The sequence below is a fragment of the Ursus arctos genome, unplaced genomic scaffold (genome assembly GCF_023065955.2).
Source record: "Ursus arctos isolate Adak ecotype North America unplaced genomic scaffold, UrsArc2.0 scaffold_8, whole genome shotgun sequence".
In the NCBI taxonomy this organism is placed as follows: Eukaryota; Metazoa; Chordata; class Mammalia; order Carnivora; family Ursidae; genus Ursus; species Ursus arctos.
The window spans coordinates 4,262,475-4,275,166 of NW_026623100.1; the positions used below are offsets into that span (position 1 = coordinate 4,262,475).

General features: G+C 49.9%; 1 protein-coding gene across 1 annotated transcript; it reads right to left on the bottom strand.

The window, feature by feature from the left end:
- Positions 1 to 320: 320 nt before the first annotated feature.
- ECRG4 (ECRG4 augurin precursor) lies at positions 321 to 10,453 on the bottom strand. The gene is made up of 4 exons (XM_026517677.4): positions 10,244 to 10,453; positions 6,124 to 6,171; positions 4,134 to 4,291; positions 321 to 676 (listed from the first exon to the last, which is right to left on the bottom strand). The coding sequence occupies exons 1-4, from the start codon at positions 10,320 to 10,322 to the stop codon at positions 518 to 520; spliced, it is 444 nt and encodes a 147-aa protein (XP_026373462.1). The 5' UTR covers positions 10,323 to 10,453; the 3' UTR covers positions 321 to 517.
- Positions 10,454 to 12,692: the final 2,239 nt, after the last annotated feature.

Below are 12,692 nucleotides of genomic sequence, written 5' to 3' on the forward strand. Positions count from 1 at the left end.
CAGAAGCTCTCAAACACCTGTGCAGTGATTAGAATACTCCAAATTGTGTTCTGTCACCTTAAATAATTTTTGACCAGATTCTCTTGCTGGTTTCCTATCTTGTATTTCGCAGGGGCAGAATTTTAACAAGCAAAAGACCCCTGCTCATTCCCATGGTCTGCCCGGGCGGTGGCGCGGATTCCTGGCAGGGTAATGGTGACAGAGAGCTGCCTCTCCAAGGAGGCTTCAACTTTGAGAAAATCCAGGCAATGAAAACAGTGGCCGGCTTACTTTCCATGCAAATGAATTCTGAGACTTTTGTTTTCAACAAAATGCTTTTATTTCTATTTTTTGATGGGATGCATTGTTAGGTGCTTGCATGGAATATCAAAAGGCATCGATGCTGTTTTAACTTTTCCTTCCTGGTTGCAGAAAGGGGGTAGAAAAGATCTGCTGAAGGAAAGCCCAGCAGAAGCCACATGGTGCGAGGCAGTGAAGGGGTCATTTCCGTGGCTGGCCACGGAGCGCGGAGTGATGGTCAGTAGTCATCGTAGTAGTTGACGCTGGCTCCGTGCCTTAAGTTGTTGGGGTTCTGGGGACCAGTCGCTGCGTCCTCATCATAGTGTCGCTGGTAGTAATCGTAGTCGTGCCCATTCCGACCTCTGTTTAGCCAATAAGTGATGTCATCTTCAAATTTCTGGAGAAAAAGAGAAAGAACAGATTTAAGGACACACACTCCCCCTAGACTACATCCTATCTCTGGCTCTTCTCTGTGACGGCTTTTCTTCAGTGATTAACAACTCTTACCAAGAATCACTCTTCGTGATACTATTCTGTGCTCAGAGGTCAACACAGCCCGCTGAAAAAAGCCATTGTCCCCAGAGGAGTCCAAGCCCTTGAAAACGTTTGCGCCATGAGTTCTAAATACACCCGACACTCAAACATTGTTCTCTTTCTTGGGAAATAAAATGGACATCTCCCAAAGATAGCAGTAGCTTGGCCTGACCCCCAGGCTGCACACATCTCACAGACATTGCCTTCTCTCCCTGGCCTGCCCTGGGCCTGTCCCACTCCAGTGCACAGAGTAGATGCTTGATAAATTCAGTCACCCCCACCCTGGCATGGCAGAGCCACACGAACTTGCAGTGGCGGCTCTTTTATGCCCGTGGTGTTGGCTAGCGCTGGCACGGCTCCACTTGCTCGTTCCACAAACCCTGACTACGTGGGCCCGGCCTGTCAGCCCTGTGCCGGCCACTGAAGGGCCACCCAAAGCAAGTAGGCCGGACTCCCTGCCTTCCCGAAGCCTGCAGTTGCTGAGAGACAGTTGCAGTTAGCAGGAATGAAAGGGAAGGGGAAGAACTGAAGCGAGTGAGAAGCACGGAAGGACTTTTAGGTTTACAGCTGGGGTCACTGGTCTTCGCTATGGATGCCTCTCTTAAAGGAAAGACTAATTCTCTGTGGGTACTGAAGGTGCGAGATGAATGTAGATGGGCACTCGCATGTGTCAATGCTGACGGCTTGGTGAGAGGTTTGGTGCGAGGCCAAAAAGGCAGGGATAAGAGAAGGATGACCTAGGGAGACTGCAGGGTATTTAAAAGTTTGGGTCCAATTTTTCTCAAAGTGTGGCCAGTGCACCCCTGCATCCTAATCTCTAAGGATGCTGTACAGCAAGTTCGCAGCCCCCCCCGCCCCGCCCACTGCCTGGATGGAATTTTCCCGTGGTTAGGTTGCAGGCGTCTAGTAAGAATGCCAGGGAGCATGAGTATTTGACACTGGAAGGCCCGGCCTCACCCATGATGGTGTTCTCTGTGGCCGCCCCCTTCGGGTGAGCAGTGGGTCAGCCCATGCCACGCCGGTGAGCACCACTGCTGCCCTCCTCTGCCCGCCGAGCCCCAGTGGCTCTGGCGTCTGCTCAGCCCTCCCTCGGCCTCTGCCATGAATGTGAGAATGTTTGCTTTCCCCACAACACGGCAGCTTTTCCCAGAGTGAAATCATCTTTCTCCTTGGTTTTTCGCATTTTATAATCATGTTTGAAGTTTTGGCAAAACTCAGACCTTGAAACATCAAGGTTTTCCATAAATTAAAGAAATGTTTTGTGAGTACAGAAATAACGCAGACTCACATTTTATAAATTGATACGTGGGAGTGGGACAGAGAAAAGGGGGATCGTAACTCCACTGCCAAAGACAACCACAACTGACATTTTTGATGTATTTCCTTCTAGTCTCTTCTGTGACTGTTTATTTTTTTTAAAGATTTTATTTATTCATCAGAGAGAGAGGGAGAGCACAAGCAGGGGGAGTGGCAGGCAGAGGGAGAAGCAGCTCCCCACCGAGCAAGGAGCCCAATGCAGGACTCGATCCCAGGACCCCAGGATCATGACCTGAGCCAAAGGCAGATGCTTAACCGACTGAACCACCCAGGCGCCCTTTTCTGTGACTATTTAGTTATAATCTTATGGATCCTCACCTTTATTCTGGTTTTTGTCACCAGTCATTATTTTAGCCATTTCTCCATGTTAGACTCTTAATACATGGACTACATCAAAGAAATGCAAATTACTACAAGGACATACCATTTTCATGTTCAAGCAAAGTACTTTTTTTTTTTTTAAATTTTCAGTGAGAATTCAAGGTGGTGCTGAAGATGCCAGAAAATTGGTGCTCTCGCACGTGACTTCCGGGAATGTGCAATCCAACAGCACCCAACGACCCTCAAGTGAGTCTGCCTTCTGCCTGAGCAACTGCACTGGGAAGACTGCAATGCCAACTACGGAGCAAGAGGCACACAGAGATGTGAATCATAGTACCTGTCGTTTGGGTTGCTGTGATCGTAAGTTAATTCATACAGGTGCTTAGAATCCTGCCTGGCAGAGTCTGGGTATACATATTTAGCTTTTTGCACAGAAAAAAAAATTATACTTGAGTAGCAAAAAGATACTTAGGGAATAACTGATATATCCAATGATTGGGAATGGGAAGGAAATTATAATCCAGCTACACAACTGCATTTTATGCAGCCATTAAAAATGAGGCTTCTAAAGAGTTTAATTTTGTGCTATATCTATTGCGATGTCTTATACATCCCCTATGTACAGAATGCATCTTGGGCCCTTTGGAGAAGTACTTCTCCAGCTGCCCCCGCTTGGAGATGCTGCCCTTCATCTGTCCCGGTCCCCCTTCCAGCTGGAGTGGCAGCCTGAGTGTTCTCCAGGCCACAGCCGAGCCTCCAACACAGCACTCCTGCTGGCGCCGCCCTGCTGGTCACTCTGTACAATTGCTTCTACGCATCAGACCCTGCGACTTGAACTCTGCCCCCAGCTACAGTCTGTGATTGTAAACATTCTTTTTCCTTGGCTTAGTGAATACATCCACTCATCCCCCTGCCTGAACACATGAATGGAATGGCACCATCTCTTTCTGCAAATGCATCGCCAGATTTTCCCGAACACATCTGCAAAGACCCATCTCTCTTTAAAAAGTCACTTCTCATCTCTTCCCATTATCCTCACGGGTCTTTGCATCAATCTTGTTGTTTCTGACATTTGGGGGGGTAAAGCTGCAAATGTGTTTTGGGGAGGTTGTGAGTTATTTCTTTTTTAAGATTTTATTTATTTATTTGATAGAGAGAGAGAGCACGCACAAGGAGGCAGAGCAGCAGGCAGAGGGAGAGGGAGAAGCAGGCTCCCCACTGAGCAGAGAGGTTGATGTGGGGCTCGATCCCACGACCCTGGGATCAAGACTCTGAGCTGAAGGTAGCCAGCTGCCCAACCAACTGAACCACCCAACCACTCCGGTTGTGAGTTATTTTAAAGACACCCAGGCAAACTGTGCAGATAAGTTACATGGGATTCCGGGATGAATTTACGTGCCAGCCATTTTGGACAATGGCTTCCCTGGAATCCCGCTTCTCAGTCACGTTGGGAGAGAGTCCCATTTGCATGTGGTATGTTGAAAAATGCCAGCTGATGTCCCTGTATCCCGATGGAAATGTTATCCAATGCCTGGGGAGGACTTGGCCTGTAATGGGGGCTCATCCTTTTTGGAGTGAATTCTGAAGCCTAATTATCTGTGCCCTGTTTCCTCAAGCCAAGCCTCTGTCCCCACCCCACCGCCCTGGGAGGAGCCAGGCTGCCAGTGGGTGGGAATACCCACCGCTTCGTCGAAACCCATGTAGAGGAACTGCTGGTACCACTGCTGGACCTCCGGCCGAGAACGGTCCCACAGCTGCCGCTTCTGGCGCTTCGGGCTGTTCAAGAACTCTTTGGCCTTGCTCTCGTCCACCACCACTTTACCCTTGGTCGGAGCGGGGGCTGAAATGATCAATTCCCCCCCCCCAAAGTACAAAGAATGATTTCTTTTCTTATTGGGATGAATCACTAGATTATACCCCGCACCCCAAGCCCACCCTGCCCCAGATGGTTTTGATTTTCATTCTTACACCACATGTGATAAAATATGGCCACCTGTCATCAGTCTCCATGCCCCTTGGTAGTAAGCTCTCCATTTGGGGGCAGCCGTATCAAGGGGCACAGGCTAGCCCCCAACTTCTAAGGCACAGGGAAGAGAGAAGATTTAGCCCATCCTCTGCAGCGACTCACCAGGCCTGGACCCCAGGCCTCAGGCAGGGGCTGGTGGCATACCCCTTAAGCGTTTAGGAAACAACTGGATGTCTAAGGCCACGCAAATGTATGTTCCTTGCACATGCCAACCAGAGAGCGCTGTGCTTGCTTAGGATAGGAGACCACGGAGAAAAAAGACCTGGGATGCTGAGCCCAGGCCCAGCCCGGCGGTACAGCAAGCTCTCACCCTGGAGAGCTGGAGCAGACCGGACCACCCTCTGCGGGCCTCACAGATCTTCAATGATTCAACCAAGTCTTGACGGGTACTGGCCCTTACTTTCACACTCAGCTTCTCCCAACATCTTCCCATTGTGGTCTCAACTGTTTAAAAGGCACCACTTGTGCAGGCTGGGCTCAGGGGAGGCAGCTGTGTCACTGCGTCTGCCCCTGCTCTCGGCCCCTCATCTATTAAAACTCAACTGGCAGTCCCCATCTTGGTGTTGTCATGAAGGCCGCATAGGATGATGGGAGTGAAGTGTGCTGTGTGATCCCTGGTCACATGAATAAGTAGCCATGGATTTGTTTCCTCACTTCCTGTTCATCTATGTCTCTCTCAGGGCTTGTTACAACTCTTTTGTGCATAGTAGGTGCTCAATATGTGTTTCTAGGCTTGGCTCGAGTAAGCGCTGAGGATGTACACCAGGACTCGTGATTATCTTGGTGGTCTGCTCTCTCTCCCCTCTGACAGGCTGGCCCTTCAAGAGCTTCCATCGCCCTGGGTGTCCTGGAGGAGCGGGCTGCCCAGCACAGAGATCGGGGATTGGCCAGGGCCTGGTGAGCAGCTGGAAATGCTGAGAGAGATGCTGCGAGCTCTCAGGAGCCTCCTGCCCCTTTGAGGGGCCCCAAGTGCTCAGCACCTGGGGGATCTCTGGAGGGCTGACTGAGAAGCATGTGAACAGCACTAGGGAGCCACATGGTCAGGGAGCAGACTTGAGCCTGCCAGAATCCCCCCTTAACTGGGTGGGGGGCGGGGAGGGAAGAATAAGGGATCAACGGTTCACATCAGAAACGTGGTCACACTCCTAATTTCCAAGAGGTAGACAGCTTCTTCATTTTCCAGGCGAAGATGACAGTTCCAAGGGAAGATGGCCTTCACAAGACCCATGACTGGTCCAACTGATCTACCCGATTACGGCGGGCCCGGAAGGCACAGTGCGTGGCTCCCAGCACTTCTGTTTCTGCCGCCGGCTACCACATTCGTCACAGGAGTATTTTTTCACAACAGGTGTTAGTAACAAAACAGCGTTTTCTGTTCCACCCTGCCCCCACTGTAGCACTGTTTCTTTTATTTGGGGTCCACACTGACAGCTTTCAGAGAAATAATCTTCAAATTTTTACTGGCAATAATATTTACCTAATGAAATACCACACGCATAGCCACCGAGTAAGCCCTTCAGATCTGCCAACCTTTCAAGGAGTAAACCCTTCGATGTTCCAAACACAGACCCCAGTGGGCACACCCAACGTCGCCTTTCACTGCGACCCGCTAAGAAGCCGCCCTTCTCCGTGGCGGGTGCCCTTACCTTCCCGCTTCTGAAGCAGCAGCTTCAGTTTATTCCCACTCACGCCACCTAATGGGATGAACAGAGAAGTCGTGTCAGAGTTGCACCAAACCCTTTAATTTCTCAGGTGCAAGAATCAGAGCTGGAAAAAGTCCCCGCCCGCCCGCATCTCTGTCTGGTAACCTGAGTTACCAGAGTCAGCGTTTCGCCGATGGCCGCGTTCCCTGTCATGCAGGAAAAGCAAACCGGGCTGCTCATGACCAGACCGAGGACAATGATGGTGGCTGAGCAGGGGCATTACGATTTGAGATACTCCCTAGGAGAAACGACATTGTCTTTCCAGCCCCTTATGTCTTATTATGAGGCCGGGCCACCCGGCATGCGTACCTTCCTGCAGACTTTCCCTTTTTATGGCATAGTAAGTGGAAGTGTTCCCCCCAAATTCATATCCAGCCACAACCTCTGAATGTGACCTTGTTTGGCAAGAGGGCATTTGCAGATGTAATCAAGGATCTCAGTTAACTATGAGGGAGATGATATCACCTGGCTCTAAGGTGGATTTTTTTTTAATGATTTTTTATTATATTATGTTAGTCACCATACAGGACATCCGTGGTTTTTGATGTAAAGTTCGATGATTCATCACTTGCGTATAATGCCCAGTGCACCATGCAATACATGCCCTCCTTACTACCCATCACCAGCCTATCCCATTCCCCCACCCCCCTCCCCTCTGAGGCCCTCAGTTTGTTTCTCAGAGTCCATAGTCTCTCATGCTTCACTCCCCCTTCTGATCACCCCCCTTCTTTATCCCTTTCTTCTCCTACCGATCTTCCTAGTTCTCATGTTCCATAAATGAGAGAAGTCATATGATAATTGTCTTTCTCTGTTTGACTTATTTCACTTAGCATTAGGTGGGTTTTGAATCCGATGGTTGGGAACTTTGGAGGAGAGGGAGAGGGTACAGAGAAGGTCGCCATGTGAAGACAGAGGTGGGCAGACACCGAGAAGTACCATTTGCTGTGATTTTTATTCAGTTCTGAAAGTATTTCTAAGCAGCTAAACATTTGAATAGAAAATAACATGCCTGGCCTGGTAGGATACCCTCCTCTTCCTGGTGCGCAGGTGTGAGGAGGACCTGTAGACACGTCTGATCCTTCAGCGCTTTATGTAGGTACAAGGCTCTCCCCTGAAGGGGTATCCATAGCCCCTGGGAGAAAAGTGCGGCCTCAGAAGTAACGAGCCGAGTGTGCTCCGGTGTAAGGAGCTGGTCAGGCCCCAGGTTGGAGGGGGTGCTGTCCACCTTTTCAGGCAGGTCCTTCACCTCCCCATCCCTGGACAGACGCTAAGGCCTGTGCTTGCATCTGCAAAGGTGCAGTTTTCTGGGAATAGCAGCCATAGTTTTAGCCAGCCTTTCAAAAGTGTCTGGGACCCGGGTAAGATTAAAAACCACCCCCTGCTTAAAGAATTTGCTATGTAATTGGGGGGAAAAAAGCACACTTGGGACCAAAGGTCACAAATGGGCGGCCCGCAGCTGAGCTTTACCTGCACAAACACCCAGTGTTTACAAAGCTTGAATTTGAATACCTCTGGGCGGGAGTCACTCAGCACACCGCATGGTCCATTGAGAGCCATCTCACTTAGGAGCCCTCTGTGGGCATCTGAACTTGAGCGCCACCCAGCTGCCTTTAGAGGAGGTACGCCCGCCGGGAAACATGGTTGGGAAGAATTTCTAGGAACCAGGGATTTGGGATTTTTTCGTACATCAAACATTTATTACCAACAACCCTCTCAACCCCAAAATTAGGCACAGGGATTAGAAATAAAAATACATCGCACTTCTCAGTAAAGCATTACTAGCAACTTTCACTAAAAATGTATAAACTTTGTTAAAAATTTACCAAGCCTTCAAATGATTTGATTATAGATATTTATAATACGTACATTCTAAACTATGTTAACTGGTACAGTGGAGTACCATTTGAAAAAATGAGTCAACAAATAGTTTCCAGAAACACCCTTGGGCCATAGATTAGGGCATAAACTAAGGTTTCCAACACCTGGGCAGCCACTCCAAAGATGGGGTGAGTCACCCCACGAGGTTCCCCGTCAAGAGTAAATAAGCAGAGATGGGCACTTGATGGGACTCCTGTAGAGGGGATTATTTAATTAGGGTGGGACTACACTTAAAGGCTGTGCTTCCCATCAGATCTTAAGAGTCAATAAAGAAATCTATGAACACATTTGCCAAAGCAGACAGATACATTCCTTGGCACAAATATTAGCATTCATTAATATCTTAACATTGGTCCATCTCTAACAACAGCGTGGCACACACAGAATTAAGTATCGCCCCTCCATCTGTTTGCCTTCTTAACAATAAATGAATGAAATGCCGCCTGATGTTGAAACAGACATTGAATTCAGGCATTTGCGATCTCGTTGCAATTTCTAGCTGCAAATGTGTCACTACTGTTCTGGAAATGAAAGCCTCACCAGATCTCATCTCTACAACGGAAAGACACAGAAAAATCCTAAATGATGAATTATTGATGTTGCCACTGTGCCAATTACTAGACACTGAAATATAAATAAATACTAATACATGTGATTGGACACCACACTAAATTTGTTTGAAGAAAAAAATGAACAACTGAATAGCTGTGAATTTTTTCCTATAGTATGGATGTTTTTTACCCCAATATCATCAGTCACTACTTCTAGGCTGATAATAGGCACTCCTGAATTTATTAAACCTGACATTAGCTCTCCCAGCAGATACAGAATTGCAGGACGCCCCCTTTGAAGGCGCTGACTATTTAATAAAACTCTTCAAGAAGGAGCAATGATCATTTTCTCCATTAAATGTTTTTGATGTCATACAGCCACCTGTGGGACTGGATGTATAAAGATTTTCATGTTATGTCATAAGAACTTTCACATTCCAGCTCAATGATGATAATATTTTAGCTGACACCTTTCATCGCGTTCTTGGCACAAATGAAATAAAACACATATCTGAAAAGGAGTGGCTTATAGCAGGTGCTCGCTCCTTTAATTCCGATGTGCTTCTGAAAATGGGAGGAACAAAGTAGGAGGGGGTAGAGCAATCATGTAACTGATTAGCCTCCCCTGTGGTTGTAACTTAGAAGAGCAATTCTCCCCACTGGAACAGGTCCCCTGCTGTTCTGGAGGCCTGGGGCTTTGGCCTCAGGCTCCTAGGGCAGGCTTCCTCCCTCCCTTCCACCAGGAGTTGGCTTTTCCATTACCTGTTTTGAATAAGCAAAGCAGGGAAGCAAAGCAATCACGGTGTCATTAGGCAGCTACTTTGTAGGGGGAAGAGCACCAGTCTCCTGGTCCTGGGCAAGCGTTCCATGCCTTCCTGCCCCAGGACCCTTAGCAGAGGATCTGGGATCATCCTATGCCTCTCAAAGTGGTGAGCCTCAAAGGCCCTCATGCAGGCATGAGGCCCCGAGTGAACCATAAAGGGTCCTACAAGTGGAAAGGTAGTCCGGTCAGGACAAAACCCTCAGGTGGGGTCTGTGGACTCCCAGGGTTCAGATGCCTGCACCCCCGGCAAACGACTTCATTTTGGGGTTGTATATGAATGTGCTCATTTTATAGGGTGCGAACCTGGAATTTTCAACTGATTCACTGAGGGCTCCACGAAGCACAGAAGGTTAAGCATTTCTCCTTTAAAAGCATTTCCCCCATAGGGGATCTGAGGCCTGTGCACAGTCTGGCAGACCTGGAACTTGACTCAGTTGGGAGATGCTTGGTAGGGAATTGCCTGGAAGGACCTCTCCATAATGACGCTTTTGGGCTCCCCTCAGTCCTGGAGGGCCCCCACTGCTGATAGCTCCCGTTACCCCTTTGCCCCTTATATTAGGTCCAAAACACTTCTTGCCCCTCCTTCGGACCTTGGCCCTCATTCTTTCCCAAGGTGACCACGCATGTCTGAGACCCTGCCCTTGACCCTGGTACTCTGTCTGAGGGCCCAAGCGCACCGCTCCCACTTGTGCATGTGCAAAACCCAAGACCCCTATCACCCCATGGTACTTGCCCAGGCTCCGGTTGGGTCCCTCCGCCCTCACTCCATCCCCGATCTTCCTCCCAGGCGCCCTGCCATCGTCCCACTTACCTGGGCCCAGGCACAGCAGCAGGAGCAGCGCCAGAGCGATCAGGGCCAAGACGGTGGGCCGCGCGGAGTAGGCGGCCATGGCTGCAGCGAGAGGGCGGGAGGGAGACGCGCACCTCGAGCCGCTGCGCTAGAGGACTGGGCGCGCCTGGACAGGGGCGCAGGCAGGCGGGCGCTCCCTACATTCCAGCCGGGGCGGGACCTGCCGGCTGGGCACAGAGCCAACGGGCCGCGGGCCAAGCGGTCGCTCGGAGCGCCACCAAGCCCCGCACCCCGGCCCCCGTACCCCCGTCACACCGTCACCCCCGCCGCCGCTCCACTGGGGCGCCGTCCCTCGGCTCCAAGGCCACGGACGCGCGCGATGCCGGGGCCACCGACGGCCGCAGGAATCAGGGGAAGGGATGGGGAGATGGACTACCCGGTCCCAGCTCAGGTTTCTCTCCCCCCTTCCCCTCTCGGCCGGCCTGGCTCGCGCACTGCTCGCTTTCCCCCCTTTCCCCTCCCCGCTGATGCTTCCCTTCGTCAGCATCTCGCTCCCTCGCGGGCGCGGGGGCCCTGCTCCCGCCTTGGCTTCTAAAGTAGCCTTTGGAATTTCCTTAATTCTGCGCGCTGGGCTTAAAGATGCCTTTGGCGGTGCTGAGTTTTGTGAGATTTTGAAAGACTCCACAGTCTGGATTCAGAACTGCTGTTCAGGAAGACTTCACCCCCCAAACTACTCTGGTAGAAAAGCCTTTCAGAAACCAGGAACCTGGTGAACTCCGTAGGTGTTCGCAGGACAAAGGGGCCCCTCTGTGCGCCCAGTAACTGGTGCACACCTAGAAGATACTAAAGGGAGGCCTGGTGAGCCCGCAGCAGTGCCACCCCCGTGCCAGGCCTGCTCAAACACAGAGGATGCATTAAGGGGCAGTGTGGGGTGGTGGAGGAAAACTAAACCCAAGTTGTCCCAACTGACCTCGAGCTGGTCACCTGCATTTACAAAATGGCCACGGTGCGGATATTACTTTAGCGGCCCTTCCCACCCAACATCTGCTCTGAGCTCAGCTAGATTGCTTTTCCTCAGCTGGTTTCTCCCTTGTTATACCTTCCCCTGGTCAGTGTTTACCGTCCTGCCGTAGGATCCGCTCTCCATGCGAAGCAGTTGGCTTTCCCCAGCAGGCACTGGGAAAGAAGCACCTTAACCCTGAGCTACAGGAGGCAGATGGTGGCCGAGGGTCACACACCTGACGATTGTAGGGAGATGCTCACCAACCTTTGGGGGAACGGAGGAACCAGGGAGAAGGAGGAAAAGCATGGTAGCATGCTTTAGCCCAGGGATGAGACATTTACTAGCAGGAAGAAAACCAAAGCAAATACAAAGCCAGTGTTCTGTTTGGATTGGTTTAGGACACACATTAAAGATGTTAATTGTAACCTCTCATTTATCTTGTGGATATCATCCCCTCTATGCTCCAAATCTCCAGCGGAATTTGCTTCTAATAGAACATTTAACTTCTCTCGTAACTAGGGTCCGATCAGAACTGAGTTCGTGTAGCCATAGTAAGGACAGTAGCCATCTCCCTGGACAGTTTCCTTCTTCTGTCTTTTGGATGCAGACCTACATTTCCTCCCCTCCCCCATCCCTTCTCGTTTTTAGCTGAAAATACAGAGCAGTGATTTTATTTTCTCATAATTCAAAGATTCCAAGGGGAAAAAAGGTCTGCTTTCATCAGCTTATGCAGTTGTAGTATTTGAAGACGAAGTGGATATTGAATCCTAATGTTTCCTGAGCCTGTATTTTTTAAAAAATGAACTTTGATTTAAAAACAAACACTGATGTAGAATTGGTAAGACAAATCAAGGATCCTACAGAAAATTTTTTTAAGATAATTGCCATAGGCGGGAAGAACAGTTCCTGAGATCAGGCTCCGATTCCTTTGCAGGGAGCTCATTCATGTGCCACCTCCAGTCTGCTCCAGCCAGCACCCTGGGGCACCGGGAACAGCCGCATCTTTCACAGGGAGGGCGGTGGTGAGAAGACGTTGCCAGAAGAGTACGCGGAAGCTCAGTTTACACCCAGCAGATAAACATGATCATGTTTACTTGCAAAACAAGGATGGTTTTCCAGAAGATTTTATGGTTCCCGGAGAAGTGGATATTACACATCCCAACTTATGACCGATTGGTCCATCTCTGCCAATCAAAGAGACAGCCTCTTCGGGTCAAATTTGTATTGGAATATAATCCAAAGTGTGGAGATCAGATATATGATACCAAGATCAGGAAACAACTTTATCAACCCGCCAGGGGCCCCTCCCCACCACCCCCCTACCCCACAGGTAATGTGCCATGATAGTTTGATTTGAAGCAGTCGTCTTTAAAAAACATTTTAGGGGCACCGGGGTGGCTCAGTTTGTTAGGTGCCCAATTCTTGATTTCCGGTCGGGTCATGGTCTCCGGGTCATGGGATCCAGCC